This window comes from Vigna unguiculata, chromosome 4 (assembly GCF_037176805.1).
Source record: "Vigna unguiculata cultivar grain cowpea cultivar isolate G323 ecotype 2 chromosome 4, ASM3717680v1, whole genome shotgun sequence".
NCBI lineage: Eukaryota > Viridiplantae > Streptophyta > Magnoliopsida > Fabales > Fabaceae > Vigna > Vigna unguiculata.
Genome location: NC_140795.1, coordinates 2,903,233 through 2,925,196, shown reverse-complemented (window position 1 = coordinate 2,925,196; position 21,964 = coordinate 2,903,233). Strand labels below are relative to the sequence as shown.

General features: G+C 29.2%; 3 protein-coding genes and 2 long non-coding RNA genes across 5 annotated transcripts; 2 read left to right on the top strand and 3 right to left on the bottom strand.

Moving 5' to 3' along the window:
* LOC114182719 (uncharacterized) lies at nt 1-513 on the top strand. The gene is made up of 2 exons (XR_003604175.2): nt 1-101; nt 225-513. It is a non-coding gene; the product is annotated as an uncharacterized LOC114182719 (long non-coding RNA).
* Nucleotides 514-1,829: 1,316 nt separating this feature from the next.
* On the bottom strand, nt 1,830-3,742 carry LOC114182023 (uncharacterized). The gene has a single exon (XM_028068764.2). The coding sequence runs from the start codon at nt 3,707-3,709 to the stop codon at nt 2,147-2,149; it is 1,563 nt and encodes a 520-aa protein (XP_027924565.1). The 5' UTR covers nt 3,710-3,742; the 3' UTR covers nt 1,830-2,146.
* A 194-nt stretch (nt 3,743-3,936) lies between these two features.
* Nucleotides 3,937-6,230, top strand: LOC114182617 (phosphoethanolamine N-methyltransferase-like; the record flags this gene model as incomplete). The annotated part of the gene is made up of 7 exons (XM_028069515.2): nt 3,937-4,041; nt 4,143-4,272; nt 4,561-4,841; nt 4,960-5,121; nt 5,485-5,538; nt 5,642-5,716; nt 5,926-6,230. Coding segments are annotated over 7 exons (906 nt in total), but the record flags the coding sequence as incomplete, so codon positions are not given.
* Nucleotides 6,231-6,764: 534 nt separating this feature from the next.
* LOC114181277 (uncharacterized) lies at nt 6,765-8,218 on the bottom strand. The gene is made up of 2 exons (XR_003603785.2): nt 7,689-8,218; nt 6,765-7,215 (listed from the first exon to the last, which is right to left on the bottom strand). It is a non-coding gene; the product is annotated as an uncharacterized LOC114181277 (long non-coding RNA).
* A 3,906-nt stretch (nt 8,219-12,124) lies between these two features.
* LOC114181364 (mitogen-activated protein kinase 9-like) lies at nt 12,125-17,199 on the bottom strand. The gene is made up of 11 exons (XM_028067789.2): nt 16,901-17,199; nt 15,917-16,325; nt 15,719-15,846; nt 15,505-15,564; nt 14,971-15,120; nt 14,420-14,575; nt 14,149-14,286; nt 13,978-14,051; nt 13,260-13,361; nt 12,788-12,992; nt 12,125-12,490 (listed from the first exon to the last, which is right to left on the bottom strand). The coding sequence occupies exons 1-11, from the start codon at nt 16,916-16,918 to the stop codon at nt 12,419-12,421; spliced, it is 1,512 nt and encodes a 503-aa protein (XP_027923590.1). The 5' UTR covers nt 16,919-17,199; the 3' UTR covers nt 12,125-12,418.
* Between the last annotated feature and the right edge of the window lie 4,765 nt (nt 17,200-21,964).

The window sequence follows — 21,964 nt, the reverse complement described above, 5'->3', positions numbered from 1 at the left end:
GTCCCTTCTCAATAGAGTTCAAAGTTGCAATTGTTATAAGCTTTCATTCAGAGCTAAGTAAATTGCATAAGAAATCTGACCCCAAAATTCCAAGACTATGGGTAGGTGCAGGTGCTTTGTTAGATTTGTGATCATTTATCATTCTTCACTTTGAAGTATCATTTCTATGTTATGCTAGCAAAGACATGTTTCTGACTAACATTTTTCATTTTGTGAACTTTCAGATGGCGATGGAAACATTACCACTTGAATTGGTTAGGGCAAAGTAAGAAGATTTTATTGTATAGTTTCTGAAAATATGAATTGATTTCAATTTGTGAATAGATATCGAACATGGCTTTACTCCAGCAACATTTTGGATATTTGGTTATTTCAAGTTTGATGTGATGTATTTCAAAATTTACGCTTGCAAGATTTCATTGTGTTACAGAAGCATTGCATTGAAATAAATTTTCATCTCTCAACAGAAAGAAACTAAATGATAGAGGGATTTCTACTTTTCATCAAATAAAACTCTCGTTCCTTTCTCTTTGGCTCAAAGTTCATTAAGGTTAGCATTCACCAAATTGAGTACAAAGCTCAATTGTTATATTTATTAAAAAACTATTTTAAACCTACAAAAGAACATATTTTTATTAAAAGAAAGACAAGATTAAATACATTGAATATTGAATACGTAAATATATTCTTTCACTACCAAATTGAGTTTAATATTTAGTAAATCAACCATTTTCATCCCATATTTTATAATATTAGTTATAAACTTTAAGAAAATATTAAATTTATAGATTCGATATTATTTTTATTACAACTTGTTATATAACTGAAATTATTTATTTTTCATAAAACTATATATGAAATAAAACACATGAATGAATAACATATATAAAATTAACCAATTCTATAAATTTAATTTTTATGATTAAATGTTAAATATAATTAAAAATATACCCGTCCATGTACAAATACTAGTTGTATACACAATTCATTTGATCAATGGTAGATAATAAGGTCAAGACCAATGAGCTACAGATTTCTACATTTTAAGGAGACAGGAAAATAACATGTAAAGATGATTTGAGAACTACAAATTAAGGAGATATTGTCTTTCAACCTGCTACACAAGTTCTATGGTAATACAGGAAGCATAAAGAAACATAACTAGAATATATATGGAACAGTCAAATAACAGACAATCTCACACTTCACATGAAGTCCTAGAGCCTATAAGGGGAGTTTTATAGTTTCACTACAGATCAGATAAAACTTTCAGAAATTATAAAACAAGAATGAAAAGAAGTAGGAATTAAGGAAGAAAAGAGGGAACAGTTATCACATACAAATGCAAAATAAATTTGTATGATAATATCATTTTGACTTAGTTGCCAATGAATTCCATTTTTGTTCAGAATGTTCAAATGAAGGTTGTAATCCCATAAACAACTGGATTTTTAAGTGCTTGTTATGATACAATGTTAATTTAATTGCAGTTTTCTTATCAAACTAGAAATTTGAGGCACCTCATAACTTAATAATAGTGATACTAACTCAGCCTTTTTATAATTATATATGCTTGAAGGAAGTGTGACAACGTAGGATCTGTTAAAGAAATTCAGGCTAAAGAGACATGGCATATGCTATACCCGTACTGTCTTCTGCAACCTGATAAAAAATATCTGAAACTTATACTTCATTAATTTATCAGTGGCCATCTTCTCATTGCATAATGAGTTAAATCATTATCAATAAGGTAACATAGTACGATAGTACACTTCCTCAATGATGTTATTATGTTATAGAGAATCTCTAGAAGTACACTTCCTCAATGATGTTATTATGTTATAGAGAATCTCTAGAAGTACAATGAACTTGGAAAAACGAAGACATCAAGATTTAGACATAGCCATCCTTGATTTCAACCCCTCTACTAATCATTTAAACAAATTCTACCATCAAAATTCAATTTCAAGAAACACCGAAGTTCGATGCCAATCAAAATGCAGGGGCAATATTTTAAAAAAAAAATATCAACTCTTCACATCCTATATGCAACAAGGAAACATCAAAGAGGCCACTGCATGAACCAATTCCTTTCTTCCAACATATAGTAAAAGTACAACTTGATATAGAAATGAGGTTTCACCTTTTATGATTTTAACAAGCCTCTAGAGATCATTTCACGAAGAAATATCTTTGCCTTATCAGTCTCATCCTTTGAAAAGAGAGCCCTAATCATTATGCCAAAAGTTACTGCATTGGGCATGCAACTATTGTCTTCCATCTTGGACCATAAAGTCAATGCCTCATCAAGCAAACCCTTTTTACAAAGACCGTTTATCATAATACTATAACTATATACATCTAAAGGGTAGCCTTTAATTAAAAGATCGTGAAAGATCTCTTGTGCCTTCTCAACTCTTCCTCCTCTGCACATTCCATCAATAAGTATGTTCCAGGTGTACATATCCAGCTGAATTCCCTTTTCCATCATTGTCTTCAATAATTCAAATGCCTCGTCTAAATGATAGCTTTTGCATAAAGCATCTATCAAGCAATTGTAAATGATTACATTCGGTTGTTGATTTCTATCATGCATCTCATCAATAAGATCCCAAACATAAGCTATTCTTCCAGATTTGCATAAACCATCTATAAGAGAATTGTAGGTAACTGTATCAGGAACCATGTTTCTCTTATGCATATCCCGAAAGAGATTCATTGCCTCGTCCACTTTTTTACTCTTACCTGATCCATTAATCATGATATTGTAGGTGTAAACGGTAGGTGTCACTCCTACCTTGGTAATAAGGTTGAATACATGTTTTGCATTCTTCACCTCGTTAACTAAGTAATACCCATCCATTAAAGTGTTGAGGGTAACAATATCAGGTTTCACATAAGCTTTCACCATCATAGCTAACACATTCTTGGCTTGTTTTATCCTTCCTTTTTTACACAAGGCATCAATGAGTATATTACAGGTATAAAGATCAGGAGAAATTCCCTTGGCAACCATTTCAGAATACAAATCAAAAGCCTCATTTGCAAGTTCATCTATGAATAGATGATGAATAATTGTAGTGTACATGACCACATTAGGTTTAATCGATCGAACTTCGATTATTCTGAGTAACTGTATGGCAGCTTTGGTTTCTCCAATATCGCACAATCCCTGGATCAAAGTCCCGTAACCGACTTCGTTGAACCGAAATCCTTGTGCTACCACCTTGTCATGAAAGTTGAGTGCTTTTTTCACCTCACCATTTGTACAGAGACCTCGCATGAGTGTAGTTAAGGTTACGACATTTGGGTGATAGCCCAGTTTGAAAATTTTGCCTAATATTGAGAAAGCAAATGTCATCTGAGACAAGTGACAGAAACAATTGATGAGGATGCTGAGAGTAAAAAGGTTATGGTGAATTCCCTTCATCTCCATTTGCTTAGAAAGGGAAATAACAGTAGGGTAGCGCTTCATCTTTGTGAGGGATCCCAAAATCTTACCAAATTCATAGATGGGAGGAACAGGGTGCGTACGAATAATGCTATCGAATTGGAAAACAGCGTGAGTAACATAGTGATCGTGAAGTAATGGGGTCTGAGTGTGAGAGCGAAAGGAAGAGAGGGAAGAAGGGTTTGAAAGGAAAGGATGAAACTTGGGAATGGAAGAAGAAAGACCAAACCTTAACGTAGTTCTTGAGATCCAAATCATTCTTACCTTAGGGAATTAGTAACCTGATCTGACTCTATTAATACTCATCTATAACCACATTTTTACACTTATAACGTATATAATATCTAATACTTTGTTTTTATCTCTCTATATCTATATATATATACATATATATATATATATAATTAGTTAAAATTAACTTACGTATTTTTTAATTTTCTTTATGAGTTGATTTGGATTACATTTTTTATTTTTGTGTAAGTCTTAAAGAGTGCCATAAGAGTGATGATAGAGGGAATTCTTTTGAACTTTCGCTTATTGGCTGTAAATGCATTGGAGCTTATGTACGAAACAAGAAGAATCAAAACCAGGTAACAAAACAGAGTTTCCATTTCTCTTAATTATTATATCTTATTTTAGCTTATAAAATTGGTTGAAAGTATCTGATTAAAACAGTGAACTTGTCATGCAGATTTGTTGGATATGGCAAAAAGTGAGATCACAAGATGATAGGAGGTTCCAACGGTTCGAGTATAATCACAAGGATATTTTACTCTATGAGAGTATTTTTGGCCGAGGCTTTGTGAGCACAGGAGGACTTGGTATGCTTTGCCACTTTTATATGTTTTGTTTTTTTATTAGTAAATGTTAGTTGTTAGTATTTTATTAGTGGGGAGTTGAATCCACAACCTCGCAAATTCATCAAACCAATCTTATAACTCTCAAATGTTAGTGGAGAAGTTGAATTCATAACCTCTCAAATCCTTCCTTTTAACTTTATCACTAAGCCACCTTATAACTCCTTCGTATGTTTTGTCATGCAATACAAAATTCTCCTTTCATAGTAGATTTCAAATGTTACTGAATTGAAAATGCTTTTACTTTTGCAGAAACAACAAAGGAATTTGTGGCAAAGTTGGGACTAAAACCAGGTCAAAAAGTTTTGGATGTAGGTTGTGGGACTGGGGGAGGTGACATTTACATGGCTGAAAATTTTGATGTTGAGGTAGTTGGCATTGACCTCTCCATAAACATGATTTCTCTTGCCATTAAACGTGTAATTGGACTCAAATGTTCAGTAGAATTTGAATGTGCCGATTGCACTAAAAAATCATACCCTGAGAATACATTCGATGTAATCTATTCCCGTGACACATTGCTACACATCAAAGTAAGGAACCTTCTTTGGTTTTTTAATTTTTCTTTCGTAAAGGCCACACCCTTTGTGTCTTCAGTTCATTTCATGTTTTTAACTTCTATTTTCTGCAAATTTTTGTTGATTTATTCAGGATAAACCATCACTATTTAGATCCTTTTACAAATGGTTGAAGCCTGGAGGTACACTTCTAATAACTGATTACTGCAAAAGTGTAGGAAGTCTATCAGTAGGATATGCTAACTACATACAAAAAGGAGGATACTATATCCATGAGATGAAAACATATTCTCAGGTATGATGATAACATCATTTGGCTTCTTTATGCCACCTGAAATTATGAACAAATTTTAGTACTGGTTTCATAAATGCTTTTAGCACTGTTCTCTTAGAAATTCTGTATTAAACTTGAATGTAAACTTTCATTATACAAATTATCAAGATAAAACACCAATTCTGGTGAGGAATAACAAAAAGAAAACATCATGTAATTGCATATAATTTATTATTAATGCTAAGATGTCAAAGGTCCGCATATAATTTATTATTTATGCTGAGATGTCAAAGGTCATAATAATGTCTAACATGATCTCATTTGATTATTCATGCCGATATTTCTTGTACATGACATGTTTCTTCTGTTCTAAATCATGCACAGATGCTCGAAAATGCTGGATTTAATGATGTCATTGTCGAGGATCAATCTAATTTGGTATGTCAGAACAAAATGATAATGATTTACTTGATAGACAGTTAGTATATTTTACCTATGATAATGCAAGCAAATTTTTTACTTGAATACTTGTGTGTTTCAGTTCATGAAAACACTACAACAGGAGTTAAATGCCCTCGAGAGCAAGAAGGATGATTTCATTGATGAATTCTCGAAGGTGGAATTTATTTTTTTTTTTTTGCATGTTTTAAAAGCTTTACATGTTGCTCCCACTAAATGAGTCCGATTCCATGAGATTCACATAAATTTCAATCCATAGAAGAGATATTACTGAAAAGAGAATGTCAAAATTGGTGACATTACTTTTATTCAAGTGTAAGCTTTATTTTCAGAGCATTGATTCATTGTGGAAATCATTGGTTTCAGGAAGACTACAATATAATTAGTGAAAGATGGAAGACCAACCAGATGAGGGGTGTAGATGGTGAACAAATATGGGGTTTGTTCATTGCCAAGAAAAAATGATGCTTAATTCTGATCATATCTCTTATTATGCCTATATATTTAGTTCAGTATTATGAACAGTTTTCCAGATAGCAGTTTGTATAACTATTTTGTTGTCAATTATATCTTTTGAGAAAAGAATGTTTGTGCAGTCTAGCACAACATAAATGAAACTTTTATGCATCATCTTCCATTTCAATGTGATGTTTATTACTAGTTATGGTTTCCATGCTCCAAATGATTCTTGTAACTATGTCTATACTTTTGAAACCGTGCTTTGAAAAGTGGTAAAAACATAAACAAGTTTGTTTAGCTTCCGAAGGACTTGAAGTAACAGAAACGATTATGCAGAGACAGGAACAAATTAATGTCATGTTGTCTTTCATCCTACTACAAATTCTATTGCAATACATGTAAAACACACAGATACAGCAAACATTAAAAACATTAGTATAGTATATATGAGACAGTCACATAGCAGACAATCTCACACTTCACATGGAGTTCCAGAGCCTATCAGATGTGTTTTATAGTTTCACTGCAGAACAGCTAAAACTTTCACAAATTGAAAAGCAAGAATGAAAAGTGGTAGGAAGTAAGGAAGAAAAGTGAGCGAAGTTATCACATACAAATCCAAAACAAATTTCTGTGATAATACCATTCTGATTTGGATTTGGTTGCAAATGAATATCATTTGTGTTTAGAATGTTCTCTTCAAAGTTGTGATCCCATAAAAAACTGTATTTTTAAAAGCCAGCGTCTAGTATATCAATATCAACAAGGTAATATAGTATGATAATAAACTTCCTCAACGAGTTATTAGTTCTTGATTTCTGTCATGCATATCATCAATAAAATCTCAATCACAAGAGATTCTCTCATATTTTGCATGGCCTCATCCACTCTTCCATTTGAATCATAACTTTGAATACATGTTTCGCATTTTTTCACCTCATTAACTAAGTAATACCCATACACTAATGTGTTAAGGATAACAATATCAGGTTTTATACCAGCTTTCACCATATCAGCTAACACATTCTTGGCTTCTTTGACCCTTCCTTCTCTTTGGATAATGCAACTATCACGGTATTATAGGTATAAACATCTGTTATGAATTCTATGGTGCACGCCAAAATGCTCTTACACCTATCACGTTCTCGTGTTCCCCATTTTTGCACAAGTTGTTAAGTTCTTGGTCTCGGGAGGTACCTGCCAAAAAACTACAACGATCAAGTTAAGGATTAACGCACAAGTTCTATCATAAAGGTTAACCTTTTTTTCCTTCCCTCCTCTTCTGTCTATGCAGGGATAATTGGTGTAATTTCACATTTGATGGTTCAGCGAAGGCAATCCCAACTTTAGATCAACCTTTATTAAATTCTACTCGGACAAGATCCGATCAAGATCGCGTACGATCCGAATCAGCGATCGGATTCGATTAGGATCGCGCGGCATGATCCAGATCCAGATCGGATCGCGTGATCGGAGATCGAACGCAATCGGAACTACAATCATTTCATTTACAAAACCAAGATTATCCGTAATGCAAATGTCATAAAGTATTATATAGGTTGAAAGATTATAAACAATTTCTTTGACAATCATTTCAGAATACAAAACATAAGTCTCATTTATTTGCAAGTCTACATTTGAATAGTGTGAATAATTGTGTTATACATTACCGCAACAACAGGCTCAGTTGACAATCCGATTGATGAAAGTGGCGGAAGTAATTTGGTTGATCTCATATCCTGTGTAATCACTTATCATGAAAGTTGAGTGCTTTCTTAATCTAATGAAAACAACTAATGTAATCTATTGTTATCAGGTCAAGATCTATTTGTATGAGATGAAGAAAGCACTCAACTTTCATGACAAGTGACGATTTCAGAATAACCAATTGAAGGCGAATTTCCTTGAACTCTGCTTAGGAAGAAAAAATAGGAGTAGGGTATTGCTTCATTCTGACAAAGAATCCCAAAATCTTTCCAAATTTGATTATGTAAGAAACATGGCGTATAATGGATAGGAGACTCACAGAGTGAGAGTGTAAGAACAGAGAGAAGAACGGTTTGACACAAAAGAAGAAAAAATTGGGAATGCAACAACAAAGACAAACCCTAGCCGCTATTTGTTTCCAGCAATGGATAGCGGGAGCACCAAAGTAGACAAAACTAGGTTAAATCTGATGTCATATTTTTACTTTTTCAAATTTTCCTTCCTCATATATAAGATAAAAGTAGAAAAAGTCTTTACATAATATATATAATATAATAATAATAATAAAAGAATATTAATAATATTAAATATTAGAATTAATAATAATATCAATAATTTTACATTTTAATAACGAAATAATAATAATAATAATAATAAATAATCATAATAATTATATTAATAAAAAACAATAATATAAATAATAATATTCATTTTTTACTTATTATTATTTTTCATAAATATTTTTCTTATTTCTTGTATTCTTTATAATCTTTTTCTTCACTCAAACGATCTCACCTCCACATTTCTTTTTCCTTAGATTTATTCATTTTCAATTCTCTAAATTCATCTTTAATCCAAACAAAAAAAAAAAAACCTTTTTGACAAACATTAACAATGAGAACTGCGTATGTATTAAAAGAGCTCTTTATTTATCTATTTATTTATTTAAACTTTCTTTAATTAAATTTAAAATTATTGTTACTTTTACCTTTTTTACACCATATTAATCCCTACCTAAGGTAACGGATTATAAAAACCTAAAAAAATAATATAATAAGACAGAATGATTACATATTACAATTATTTATAATTTTCAAAAAATACAAAGAATAACATTATAAAAAATGATACTCCAATATTTAATTTGAAAAATTGTAAAATAAACACAATACTATATAATTTATCTTTTCAATAAAAACTTGAAAAGAATGTAATATTTTAATAAAAAAATTTATTATATTATATTACATACATATTTAAATTTCTAAGTATATTGATCATGTTATTCTATTTTACTGAAAAGTGAACAAAACTATCCAACTATTTGATGATAGTATGAATTTAAAGTTTTATTTCTTATTATACATCCCTGATTAAACTTTAGTTAGTAAAATAAAATCAATAATAGTATATTAAGATGTTTTCAAATTTGAAAATACAAGAAAATAATATGATACTTAACATAATAAAAAAAAAACACCAAATACTTTAATTTCAAATATGTTTAGATAATAATTTTAATGTTGTTGTATTTGAGATATTATTTATTTATGTACTTCAAGTTTAGTTTTAACATGATTTTGCTTTTTTTTTTTAAAAATACTTCAGTGAATGTTTTTAAAGAGAAGAGTATATAAAAATTATCTTTGATTTAGCAATTTAAGTTGATATGAAATTTTGGACATACTAGAATAATATCCTAATTAAGTATAGTAAGAAATATGATTAAGGATGACAAAATGGATCAATCTTTGGTCTATTTTGGCTTGTTCCATTTTTGATTGATAAAAAAAGAGTTAGATTGGATTGATCCACTATTGAAAAATGGATCAGAAATTATTATCCGCATGTCGTAAGGCGGACCGACCTGCCATTATTTTTTAATTTGTTTTTTTTTAATTTAAATTTTTATTTATAAAATATGTTTGTATATATACTTATAATGAATATTTAAAGTATATTAACCATATAAATATTTTTTAATTATTTAGTTGCTCAATTGATAATTTTAATTGGATAATTAACATAATTATTACATTTAAATATTAACTTATTTTATTATAACTAATAATCAGAGCCTAATTTGTAACTGTTACTGATTTAAATTAATATAATATTGCATATTTATATTTTTGCAAAAATACAATACAAAAAATTTAATCATTTTAATTATTTTTAATTTAAAAAAAATGATTAGGTTGTGAGTTGGCCCACCTTTGACATGCTAATTTGGCGGGCTAAGCAAGTCAAGCCAAGATGGACTGGCTGTTGAAAATTTTAACCATACCCACTCCATTTTGGCGGGCTGGTGAGCTTGCTCGACCAATTCGACGAACCTAACCCACTTTGTCACCCATAGATATGGGTGACCATTATTTATTCATTTTTATCCTAAAGATAGAGTTTATGTTTCAATTTCAAGTTTGTTAAGATAATAATGTTATAATTAATTATTACATTGAATATTGAGTCTATTGTGAAACTTCATACTTTTTATTTTTACCTTTTTCTTTTAAAGACATCTTTGTAGGTTAAGATAAATTGGTATGTGAAAATCAATGAAAGTTCTCAAATTGTAGTGACGTTGAACTTTTTGAATACACCAAACAAAATCCTCCAATCGAACAAATATATCTCTTCCTTTCTCACACTACTACCATGTCTATTAGGGGTGAGTATCGGTCAAGTTGGACTGGATTCAAATCCAACCTGACCAATCAATATAACTCGAATTTAATATCTTAAAATTCATATCCGACCATTTAATTTATCGAGTTGCTAGGTATTAAAGAAATATCTTATTAGTTCATATGTATTTGAGTACAACTATATATTTTCTCTTTTGTTATGTTTAGTTTACTCAAACTCTCATAAATACTCTCAATGTACATGATTTGAATGAGTTTCAATATCAATAAAATACTTTTATTCATTGTTCATCTTCTCTCTTTGTTCGCTTCATCTAAGACTAGGATTCAAGTTGTTCAGGTATAGGGTTAATTTGGGTTGAGCTTTTCGAATTGTAAATTTATATTAAATTAAATTTTTGTAATAGAAAAATTATTTTTGTTTTGAATAAATAACATAAATAAATTGAATTTTTAACTAAAAGGAATAACATGTATAAACTTTATAATAAATTTTATAATGATTATTATAATGGACTATGATTTTATATAACTTAATACTAAATTTTAATAAAATAATATCATATTAAAATTAAAATTTATAATATAAAATATAAATATTAAATTTTAGTTGAGTCGAATATCCATAAAGTGATATAATAAATCTATATATTAATAATAATAAATTATTATTAGTAATAAACAATAATAATAATATTAGTTAAAATAAAGTTATAAAATAATAATAAAACAATGTAACAATGATATAAATAATAATAACAATAATAATCTAATTTTATAATTAAGAATAAAATAATAATTTTATTAATTCAAACACTTTTTTTTAATTTATCAAACTCCTCACATTATTCATTTTTTATGAACTTTATCTCATTTTTTATTTGCTCTCATAATTTTTATTCGTTATTCAAACAACTTTTCTTTTATCATTCTTTCATCTCAAATTCATTTTAAAAAGAGTGATACCCAATTCGTCTCAATTTATTTAATGTTTAAGGGTTTTGTACATGAACTAAGAAATTATTTAATATTTTTAATATAAATAGTTATCTGTATAAAAAAAAAATGTTCTGTGTTTCATTGGCATAATGATAAAATAACCACAAAATTTTGCTACTTAATAGGAGATCTACATTATACTTTGTTATCAATCTATTACATTGAATCTAAATTTAATTAAATACTATACGTATTAATATATCAATAAAGATGAGAATGACACCGATATAGAAAACGGAAATAACTTAAACATATTTTAATTTCTAACCTTAAACGCTAAATTATAATTTATCTATCATATTTTAATATATTTCAATCTCAAACTTTTGAAAATGAAAAGATTTATTAAATGATATTTTAAACTCACATTTGAGTTAAAATATACCAAACAATATAAACAACTCAAACATTAGCCTCAAAAATCTTTGACATGTCAAAAAAATTTAACACATTTTAGTTTTAAAAAGACTATGTATTCACTTTTAAATTTTAAAAACTAAACTGTATCAAAATTTAAAAGATAAATAAATTCTAATTTTGTATTAAAATTTAGAGATTAAAAACACATTTAACACAAATGAAAATATAATATCATATTTAAACCCTATGTATGGCGATTCCTAATTACACGTGACCTAAAAGCTTTTGAAATTTCATGTTCAAAAGCATGCATGACATTAGTTTCAAGCATACTGTGCATCTGCAATGAAGATGAGAACATAGATAATGTGTATCGATTTGAAACCTTCAAAGACATGCAAAAGCAAGACCAAATTCTGCTATAAAAGAAGAATTAAGGTGATTGGTACAATCCCTACTTGCTCCAATAAGTACTATAATACATTTTGCTGCAATAATAAGTACTATTACACAAATATATACTTACATGACTTCTTGCAGATGTAAAAAAATGATAGTTAAATACAACAGAGTCCTAGAGTTAACTTCTACGCCAAAAACAAAAATGTGAAGGGTTTCTATGCAACAATTCATTCTCTCTTTTGTGAAGGGGAGGAGCATTGGAAAGTTAGATCAAAATCGTTGAATCAAGTATGGAGTGAAGCAACCTTTGTCAACTCATCCAGAGTCTCATCACTGACCTCTGTAAGTGGCTCCTCCTATTCAAGAAACAGGCTCAACATAACTAAAGGAGAATTGTACTCAAAGAGTAAAACATTGAAAATCAACATAGATCAATTCAAGGCAAGTTGGTATTCTATATCTTTGGTAGAACAAGAAATCATAATCAATTATTGGCCATGATGCACACATACTTCTATGTTTCTATATGTAGTTGTATTGGATTTTTTGAAACTGCAAAGATACGTATCAGTGAAGAGTAGAAGAATATTGGTATTATTGGATTTCAGTTCACACAATGCAATGACAGCAACTGAAAGGAGAGTGTTAAGTACCTCTTGATCATGACTTTTTTTCACATCTATACACTTTGAACCACTAATGCTGGCACTCTTCAACAGGCTACGTGCACTGCAGTTTGGCTTAGAGGGTCCGTTTTGTGCATCTGGATTTCCAGAATCTGACTCATCAACAGCTGCATTTGGATTTTCAGCATTATCATTTTGATCATTTTCATCCTTGGGAGCAGGAACTCGCTCTCTGGGAAAAAGTAAATTGAAACAGTCATTTTACAAACAGTGTAAAGATAATGTGAGAGACAGTTTTGTAGGCATAACTACCAGTTTCATCTACAAACATTGTAAAGATGAATACTACTCTAGGTTATGATTTCGAACCCATGATGGTAATAAAAAATATAGATAAAATGAATCTCCAAAAGAACAAGACTTTAAAGCTGTGTTAGTTAGTGTGCAATGTGCAAATCAAGTACTTGAAACAGGTTTACCAAGTTTAACAAAAACTTACCTAGGCAAGGAGGCATGGTGCCTCAACAATGGAGTGCCTCGTTCACCTTTGCCAGGATTCTCCTCAAGATGTGCAAACTGACGCTTGAATCGATCAACCCCACTGCAACAAGATAACACACAATTACGGATTAAAATCTCAAGAAACAATTGATTTTAGAGATCCAACATTACACCGTTCTTAGATGACATGTAGAAAATAAAGGACAATAAACCATCAGTTTCTTTTCAAGAATCATCAACAAAAAACTATACGTGCATGCCAAATCAGGTGCATGAATCATCAACAAAAACTAAACATGCTAGTTAAGTGATTTTGCTAGTGGAGGCTGTAGCTCTTTATAAGAAATTTGCAGAAAAAATCTAACAGAACTTTGGTGCAGTGCAGCAACAATACATGTAAGGATTGGATTCATTCTAACTAGTACATTATGTTTTTCAGACCATCAAGTACAATCCATGAAATGTGAAAACTTGACTAATAATCATTAAGGTAGAAGTTCTGCTAAGTACCAGTTTGGCTTAAAGTTGAGAAAATTGAGTTTGATAGAACTAAGGAGATGAAGCATGAGCATATTACAAAGCAGGTAAAAACTATTTCAATTATGAACAATATTAGAAAAGTTCCAAATCAAGACAATAACAACTTGATATTTAGGGGATAGTTTGTTCAAAAACTATAATATGATAGCACTATCAGAAATCTCAATAACCCCTACCTTGGATACATGAAGCTTGTTTGTTCTCCACCGCGAAGATATTCTTGGAGCATCTGGGGATGATACTCTAAAATCTGTTCAGTACAAATGTAAGACTCACTATTACCAAGGCACAAAAGAGAACACAATAAATTATAAAATGAATCAAGCCATTGAAATGTGTGGCCATACCTCTCGATAAATCAACTCTCTAACATCATCTTTGGTCAATTTTCTCCTCTCAAACTCAAACTCCAGCTTCGAAATCGGTTGAGTGGATGGTTCACGGTCCACATTTGCCAAACCATTGAAATAAGGGTCACTTAGTGCCTGCAATCACAGGCATCACAAAGAAGAAGTAAGGAATTTGGGAAATTATCTGCATAATTATGTTAAAGAGGTTCATTTGGTACATTAAACGAAATTTCCTCTTTGGTAGCTATCTAGGTAACCGAAGATCAACCTCTTCAGCTTGTGGACGGTCTTTAGGATCAAATGCAAGTAATCGCTCCAGCAAATGAAGACCCAAAGGATCTGCATTTGGAAATTTTTTGGTGAATGGAACAGGTTGTTTTTTCCTCATGCTACCAAGGTACCTTCTAGCCTTCTCATTTCGAATCTGTGAAGTTAAGATTCAATATCACTAACATGAGAACAAGTGAGAGGAAATAAAGTAACCATTAGAACAAACATTGGTGTTTAGGATCAGGAAAAATAGAAGCTTAGAATTAATACCATGAGCCATTCTAGTAGGACCGGCTCAAGGTCTACGCAGGTAAAACCCTTGTTTTAGGCCTCCAAAAAAAAGTCAAATTTTTTTGTTTCGTATTAATTGCTGTAGGCCTCTAAGAAAAAAAAAATGCCTCAAACTCTCAGAATTAAAAAAAAATGATTAAAAGACCTTATTTTTAAGTTTGTTTTAGATCTTTCAAACTCTTGATCCACCTCTGCATCATGTTACAAGTTTGCCTATTGGTGTTAAAAGATGCAGAATAGATTTTTGAATAAACTGACCTTAGAAATGGTTTCAGCAGGAGGAGTACCAAGCAGGTCAGTTATGAGATCCAACTGGTGCACTACATTTTTTCCCGGAAACAATGGCTTCCCAGTGAGCATTTCTGCAAATATGCATCCAATGCTCCAAATATCAATTGCGGGAGTATACTGCAAAAGGAAAGGATATAAAATTACACACGTATATCAATACTTTTTAAGTATTCTTCAACTTCATATTTCGTACACCAAATTCAAATCTTTGCAAAAGGATAATGAAGAAGCAACTAAAACAGAATGACATGTACATATCACATATATAATAATTGATATTTGATATAAACAAATCAACTCTAAATTCAAGAAGTATTTTCATGTGGGGGAGTACTATTCTATATGCAGATCAAGCTAATTTTCAAAATTGAAAGGTATAACAAGAGAATTGGACTCTATCATATAATTAAGCACAACCAGATTTGGAGTCATAACATAACATACATATCCCAAACTACAGAAAAAGGGGATGCAAGGTACAAAGAATACTAAGAAGCTTACTTTTGAGAAAAAAGAACCACATAGTTCAGGTGCACGGTACCACCGGGTTGCAACATAGTCCTTAACAAGAGTAGGTAAAATTAGTCAGCAAAACGTATAGAAGGATGATTCTGGAACAGAAACAATAAATTTGATTGCACTTTTCAGCTGAAAAATCTTAGAAGGAAGAAGCAGAACAGAAACAACAAGTGAATCAATTTCCTACAATACTTACTGTCCAGAATATAGCTGATGGAGCCTCATTAAATGAAACTCGAGCAAGTCCGAAATCACATATTTTTAGTTTGCAATCAGCATTAGCTAGAATATTTTTTGGCTTCAAATCACGATGAAACACATTTGCTGTAAGAAAACAATTGTTTTGGTTCAATATCACTATCTGAAAAAGTCAAGGACTCAATTACAAGTATACCTGTGTGTATGAATTTGAGGCCTCTAAGAAGTTGGTACAAGAAAAATTGATAGTGCTCAGGGCTAAGATCATCATTTGCCTTAATCACCTGATGAAGATCAGACTCCATCAACTCAAACACAACATAGACATCCCTGAACTCTCGTCGTGAGGGAGGAAGCATTATATGCTTGATCTCGACTATATCAGGATGTCGAAGCAAACGAAGGAGTTTGATTTCTCTTAGGATCCGTGTGGCATCCGACACATGCTCGAAAACATCATTGATTTTCTTTATTGCAACTTTTTCCCCCGCATGAGTGTCCACAGCAGAACACACAACACCGTAACTCCCTTTTCCAATCACTTCTAGAATGTCATACCTACTAGCCTCTCCATACTCTGTAAAAAACTCTGCCTCCCCTGTTCCCTGTTTGATGAATCAGAAAGCAGTATTTAGAGACAGACAAATAACATGAAAAGATGATTTGATTTGATTTGAGTACTATAAACTAATGTGTGATCGATCTTGTCTTTCAACCTACTATAATCTATATGGTAAAGTAATAGATATATATCACAGATACATCATAAAAAAAACAGGATTCCGGATAAGTTAACCATGATCAGGCTAACTTAATGAGGGTCAAATGCTACCTATTTCGTGTCTAACTGTTTGATCCATAACCAGAAAGAAGCATCAAATGAAATCAATTTCAACCTATAAAATCAAACCTCTCTCTGGTTCTCCTATCCTTCTGCATATTCTCAGACAAAACTTAAACCAGATTTGTGTGACACCAAAAACAACTCTTTGCCATGATTTATAGATACAAATTGAAAAAATAAAAATGGACATACAAAACAAGTCAAAAAGAAAAAAATGGAAATACGGGTCGGAATAACATTGAAACTTGAACGACACCCATTGCTCAGAAAAGCTAAAAAAAAGGCGTGATCTTTCGCAACCCACAGAAGAAAAAAGTAATTTTGTTGAAAAGGGACCTTTTTGTTACGATCCATGGAGGAAGATTTGATGTGGGAGCGTTTGGGGTCTTGGAGAGAAGGTTGAAGGAAGAGGTTTGAACGTAAATGTCTCTCTCTCAGGAGGAGAATGTTGTTAACGTTGTTGTTGGCATTTTTGTTGTAGTTGTTTTTGTTGTTGTGAAGGTGAATGTGAGAGTTAATAGAATTGCATCGATGGAAGAAGAAACGAAGAATGTCATCCACGAAAGAGTGTTGCTCCCACACCACCCATATGCACTCACTATTCCTCAATCTGCGCCAAGCCCATTTCTCTCTCTTTTTTTTCTTGTTCTCTATTTTGGTTTTCTCTGTGTCGTGTTTCTACTGTTTTGGAATTTTCTGAGCCCCAACAATGCGGAAAACATGGCAAGAAAATCTTGATCTTTTCGACATTGACATCTAATTATTATTATTATTATTATTAAAAAAAACTCAAATTTTTATCCAAACCTGCCATTCAATTTAATCTAAATTTAATATTTTAAAATTTATATTACTCAAATTTAGAATTTTTTAGTTACGAATTAATTTGGTTGAATTTTTCAGATTATAAATTTGTATTAAATAAATTATTTTAATAAAAAGTATTTTAATTTTAAATAAATAACATAAAAATAAAAAATCTTTAACTGAAAAAAATAACATACATAATAATTTCAATAACTATTATTATAATAGACTATAATTTTATATATCTTACTACTAATTAATAAAATAATATCATATTAAGATTTAAAATTAAAAAATATAAATATTAAATTAAAATATGTCACATATTTATAAAATTTAAATCCGTCATTCAAACCCAACCATATTTACTTATTTTATTCATTTTATTTATTCAATATTATCTCTTTATCCCATTCAACCACCAATAAATTTAAATTTAGTTCCAATTCTGTTAGCTTTTTCTCAGCCCAAAAAGAAACTAATGCAATGATTTGTGTTCTCTGTCATGTTTATCTTTTTCAAGTCAATCTCAAATCTCAATAAAAAAACAAAAACTCTATAATTAAAAGAAGGATTTTGACAATTAAGATTTCCATTTTGAGACAATTTATTCGTCACAATAATATCACCTTTTACCGTAAGAGACACTTCTACCAGAACAAAAAGAATAAGAGAATAATAAAAAGAAAAACTATATTCTCTTTTTTTCTAAGTTTATTACATGGATGAATTTTAATATATACATATATATATATATATATATATATATAATTTTATTTTTTAATATAATGATTCTTGAACTCCTTTTAATTTTTAAGTAAATGTTTTAGTTCACTTATATTTTGAATAAATCACATTAATTTTAATTAAAGTATGTATAAAATAATAATAAATTTGATCACATACTTTGTAATTATATTTTATCGTAAAACAACATCTTATTAAAAGTATAGGGACATTCTAGAAATAATATAAAGATTTGTAAAAATTGTAAAAATTCACATACTTTGTAATTATATTTTATCGTAAAACAGCATCTTATTAGAAGTATAGGGACATTCTAGAAATAATATAAAGATTTGTAAAAATTGTAAAAATTCACATAAATGACTAATTTCATTAATGTGTCTAAAGTTATTTGTTATTTTACATTATTATAAGTTAAATTTATTAATTATTAATTTGAAAACTTCTAACTAATAAAAATATATACAATAACCTGAGAATATTATAAATTTAAAGTTTGTTTTCACGTTATATTTAATATTTAAAGTTGACAAACGGGAGAAGGGAGTCAAAGTGAAAAAATTGAGTCACAGTGCATTAACTTAGTCTGGTAAACCAAATTGAGTCAGAGATGAAACAAATTCGATTGTGCTTTTGAGGACTCAGTAAATAAATAATACCAAAAAAAGAATCATCAGAAAATTTGAACTCTTGAATTTATCCTTATATCCCATCAAATTATAATAAATTCATATTACAGTTCTTCTAACATTATTGAGTTTGAATTATTAGAATAGAAGTTGATTAATTTATAGAAGGAAAAGAGTTGTTTGATAGTATTTGATAATTTGTATAAGGGTAAAATAATTTTAATAAAAATTAATTTTTATATTTTTAGAAGAAAGAGAAAGTAAATTATTATAAAAGATAGTTTCAAATGATAATAAAAAATGATTAAATATGTTTTGATTTCTTAACTTTTAATGAATTTTAGAATTAGTCTATTTTAAAATTTTGAACAAATTTAATCATTCATTTTTTAAAATACGTGAATTTAGTCATTTTAATCAAGTTTTGTTAAGTTTATTTGACATTTCAAGTGCATTTCATAATAGTATTTGACTTAACATTCAAGCAAAAATGTGTCAAATAGCGTAAAGAACTCAAATACAATCCTAACATGTGTAAAAAATATCAAATAAACCTAACAAAATTTTATTAAAAAAATTAAATTCACGTCGTTCGAAAGATGAATGATTAAATTAATTCAAAATTGAGGAAAAAAACTATATTTAACCCATAAAAAAAATGGTGTCAAAATATTTTTATCTTTAAAAAATTACTTTTAACCGAAAAAAACATAAAAAGAAAATTAGCATGAAGATTGTGAAGTGAAAAGGAGGTACATGGCGTGTGCCACTCTCCAAAGTTTGGCAGCAACGCCATCCATACTTTGTCTTTTGCACTGTCTTCATCATTATCTACACTTCTTATTATTGAGTTTTGCTTTCTCAAGTTTTCTCACAATTTTAATTTCTTTATTTTAATGGCTTAATCTAGATTTATCTTTAAAAAAGTTGATGTGACTTTATTATAATGTTACTTGTTACTGTTGATGATATTTTTACTAATAATAATATTCTTTTTGATAATATTTATTGGGTTAGGTTATCTGATTATTTAATTTGATCGAATCTAACTCGATTAAATTGTATTGTATTTTATTTATGATCGAGTTAAATTTGATTTAACTCACTTACATACATATGGTTTAATTATAATTATGTTATATTTTTATTTTCATGTCTTGAATTTACTAATTTGGATAAGTTTATTATGATTTTACTCGTTGTTTTACCAAAAGTCTTAAATTATTTTCTTATAGAAAAAACATTATTTTTAACTAGCTTTATACTGAAAATTACATTATTATGACTTTACTCATTGTTTTACTTAAAGTCTTATATTTGCTTTATAGAAACAAATATTATTTTTAACTAGTTTTATACTTGAGGATTACAATTTTTTAACAAAATAATTTTTTATCTTTTTTTTAGACAAATATTGTATTGCATTTAATATAAAAAATTTTAAAATTCATCTCAATTCGATATTTTTATCATGAGTTAGATAATAAATTTATCTAAATCGTATACAATATATCATAATTATGTAAACAAAATTATGAAAATAAGAATGATATATCTCTTTTTAACCATCACATATAATATGAATGTTTGGATAGTGTATAATTTTTTTTCTATTCTAGCTTGCTTTTCAAGTTAAATGTCACACTATACTATTTTCCTGTTCATGAGGTGAATTTGACCCTAGATTAAATAAAATCATACCATGTTTTCTATAACTCGATCTAAATCAGATTTTTTTAAATTATTATATTGGTACGTATTACTCATAGAAGATAATGAGTAATAATAAGCTATAATTATAAATTTTGATATAATCATTCTCGTTCCTATCAAATATAATTATTTTATCATTTTAAACTATAAAATTAAAAATGTAGTCCTTTTAAACAATAATGAATCAACTAATTACTATACAAATTAAGAGTAATCTTACATTACTCGTTAATATAAAATAACATAAAAAACTTTGGACAAAAGTTAAAAAAACAGATATTAAAAAGAATTAATACAAACTCAATTAAAAATAATAAAATTTATGAGAAATTTACATTTATTTAAACTTTTATTAAAGGCTTCAATGTACTCAAAGTTAGTATTATTTTATCAACATAATTTATTATATATAATTTTTGAATGACTTTGTTGGTGATTTTGAGATAATTAACTCAGTTTATAAGAAACACAATTCAAGTGTTTAGATAAGAAAAAAATGTATATGAAGTTAACAGGCAAAAAGAAGCTTTTGAAAATAATCGTCACAAATTTTCAGATTTATTAAATTAGCTTACTTTTTCAAATATTATATATATATATATATATATATATATATATATATATATATATATAATTCTTTAAAATCAATCTTCCTTAAACATGCACTTTTATCCATCAAGTTAGCAATTATATTTTATCCATTTTGTTTAAACCTTTGTATGAAAAAAACCACTTAATGTTAACTTAATATTTTTCAAAACCCATACTCTTTCTCTCTTTCTCTTTTCTAAAAATGTAGGTTATAAAATGTTAGTTATGGTTACCTTTTTAATGTTATGGAAGTAAACTCTGGTAACCTTAATTGTTCTTGCTTTTCTTCCTTTTCAATGTATTTGTTTAGTTCCTTTCCAAATTCAACACTAATGAACAATCGTTTTTTGGAAAGTTCTCCCTGGCAATTCATTGGTGAATTGTTGGTGGAAAAGCAAGAAAATTACAATTGTGCATCAGGTGTATGATAAAATGTCTGAAACAGATTATGACACTGTGTGGCTTTGAATAATGATAGCACTTCTATAGCTGTGAAGGACCAATCCACATAGCAGAGGTTAGCTGAAGTGATTGAACATAAACGTGAAAGTGTGTAAGTTTAATAGATAAAACTATTCATGTTTGATAGAAGCATTATTCTGATAGCCAAACTGGTTGAAGCATTGAGATGGATATGATTGAAGCTGGTTGTGAGCCAAACATTACAACTCACATGATTACAGATAGACAATACTAAATAAATGCAGATGTGTAAAAATTTGCCTCTGTAATTTGTTATTCTAATTGCTAGGATTATGTACTTTCAAATGCAGATGTCATTATTCTATCAATATGGCAGAACTCAGGTGTATTCCCAGATTGAAGTCAACTGCAACAAGTGAAAGAACACTCTGCAGATGATATAATGCTTGTAAGAACATCTGTCATACTGAAATTTAACAGAAGTAAACAG

Coding starts and splice junctions, on each gene's coding strand:
- LOC114182023 (XM_028068764.2), bottom strand. CDS start 3,709: ATGATTTGGATCTCAAGAACTACGTTAAGGTTTGGTCTTTCTTCTTCC.
- LOC114181364 (XM_028067789.2), bottom strand. Junction 14,576..14,970: donor CTGCTGAAACCATTTCTAAG/GTCAGTTTATTC, acceptor TTAACTTCACAG/ATTCGAAATGAGAAGGCTAG. Junction 13,362..13,977: donor ACAAGCTTCATGTATCCAAG/GTAGGGGTTATT, acceptor ATCTTGTTGCAG/TGGGGTTGATCGATTCAAGC.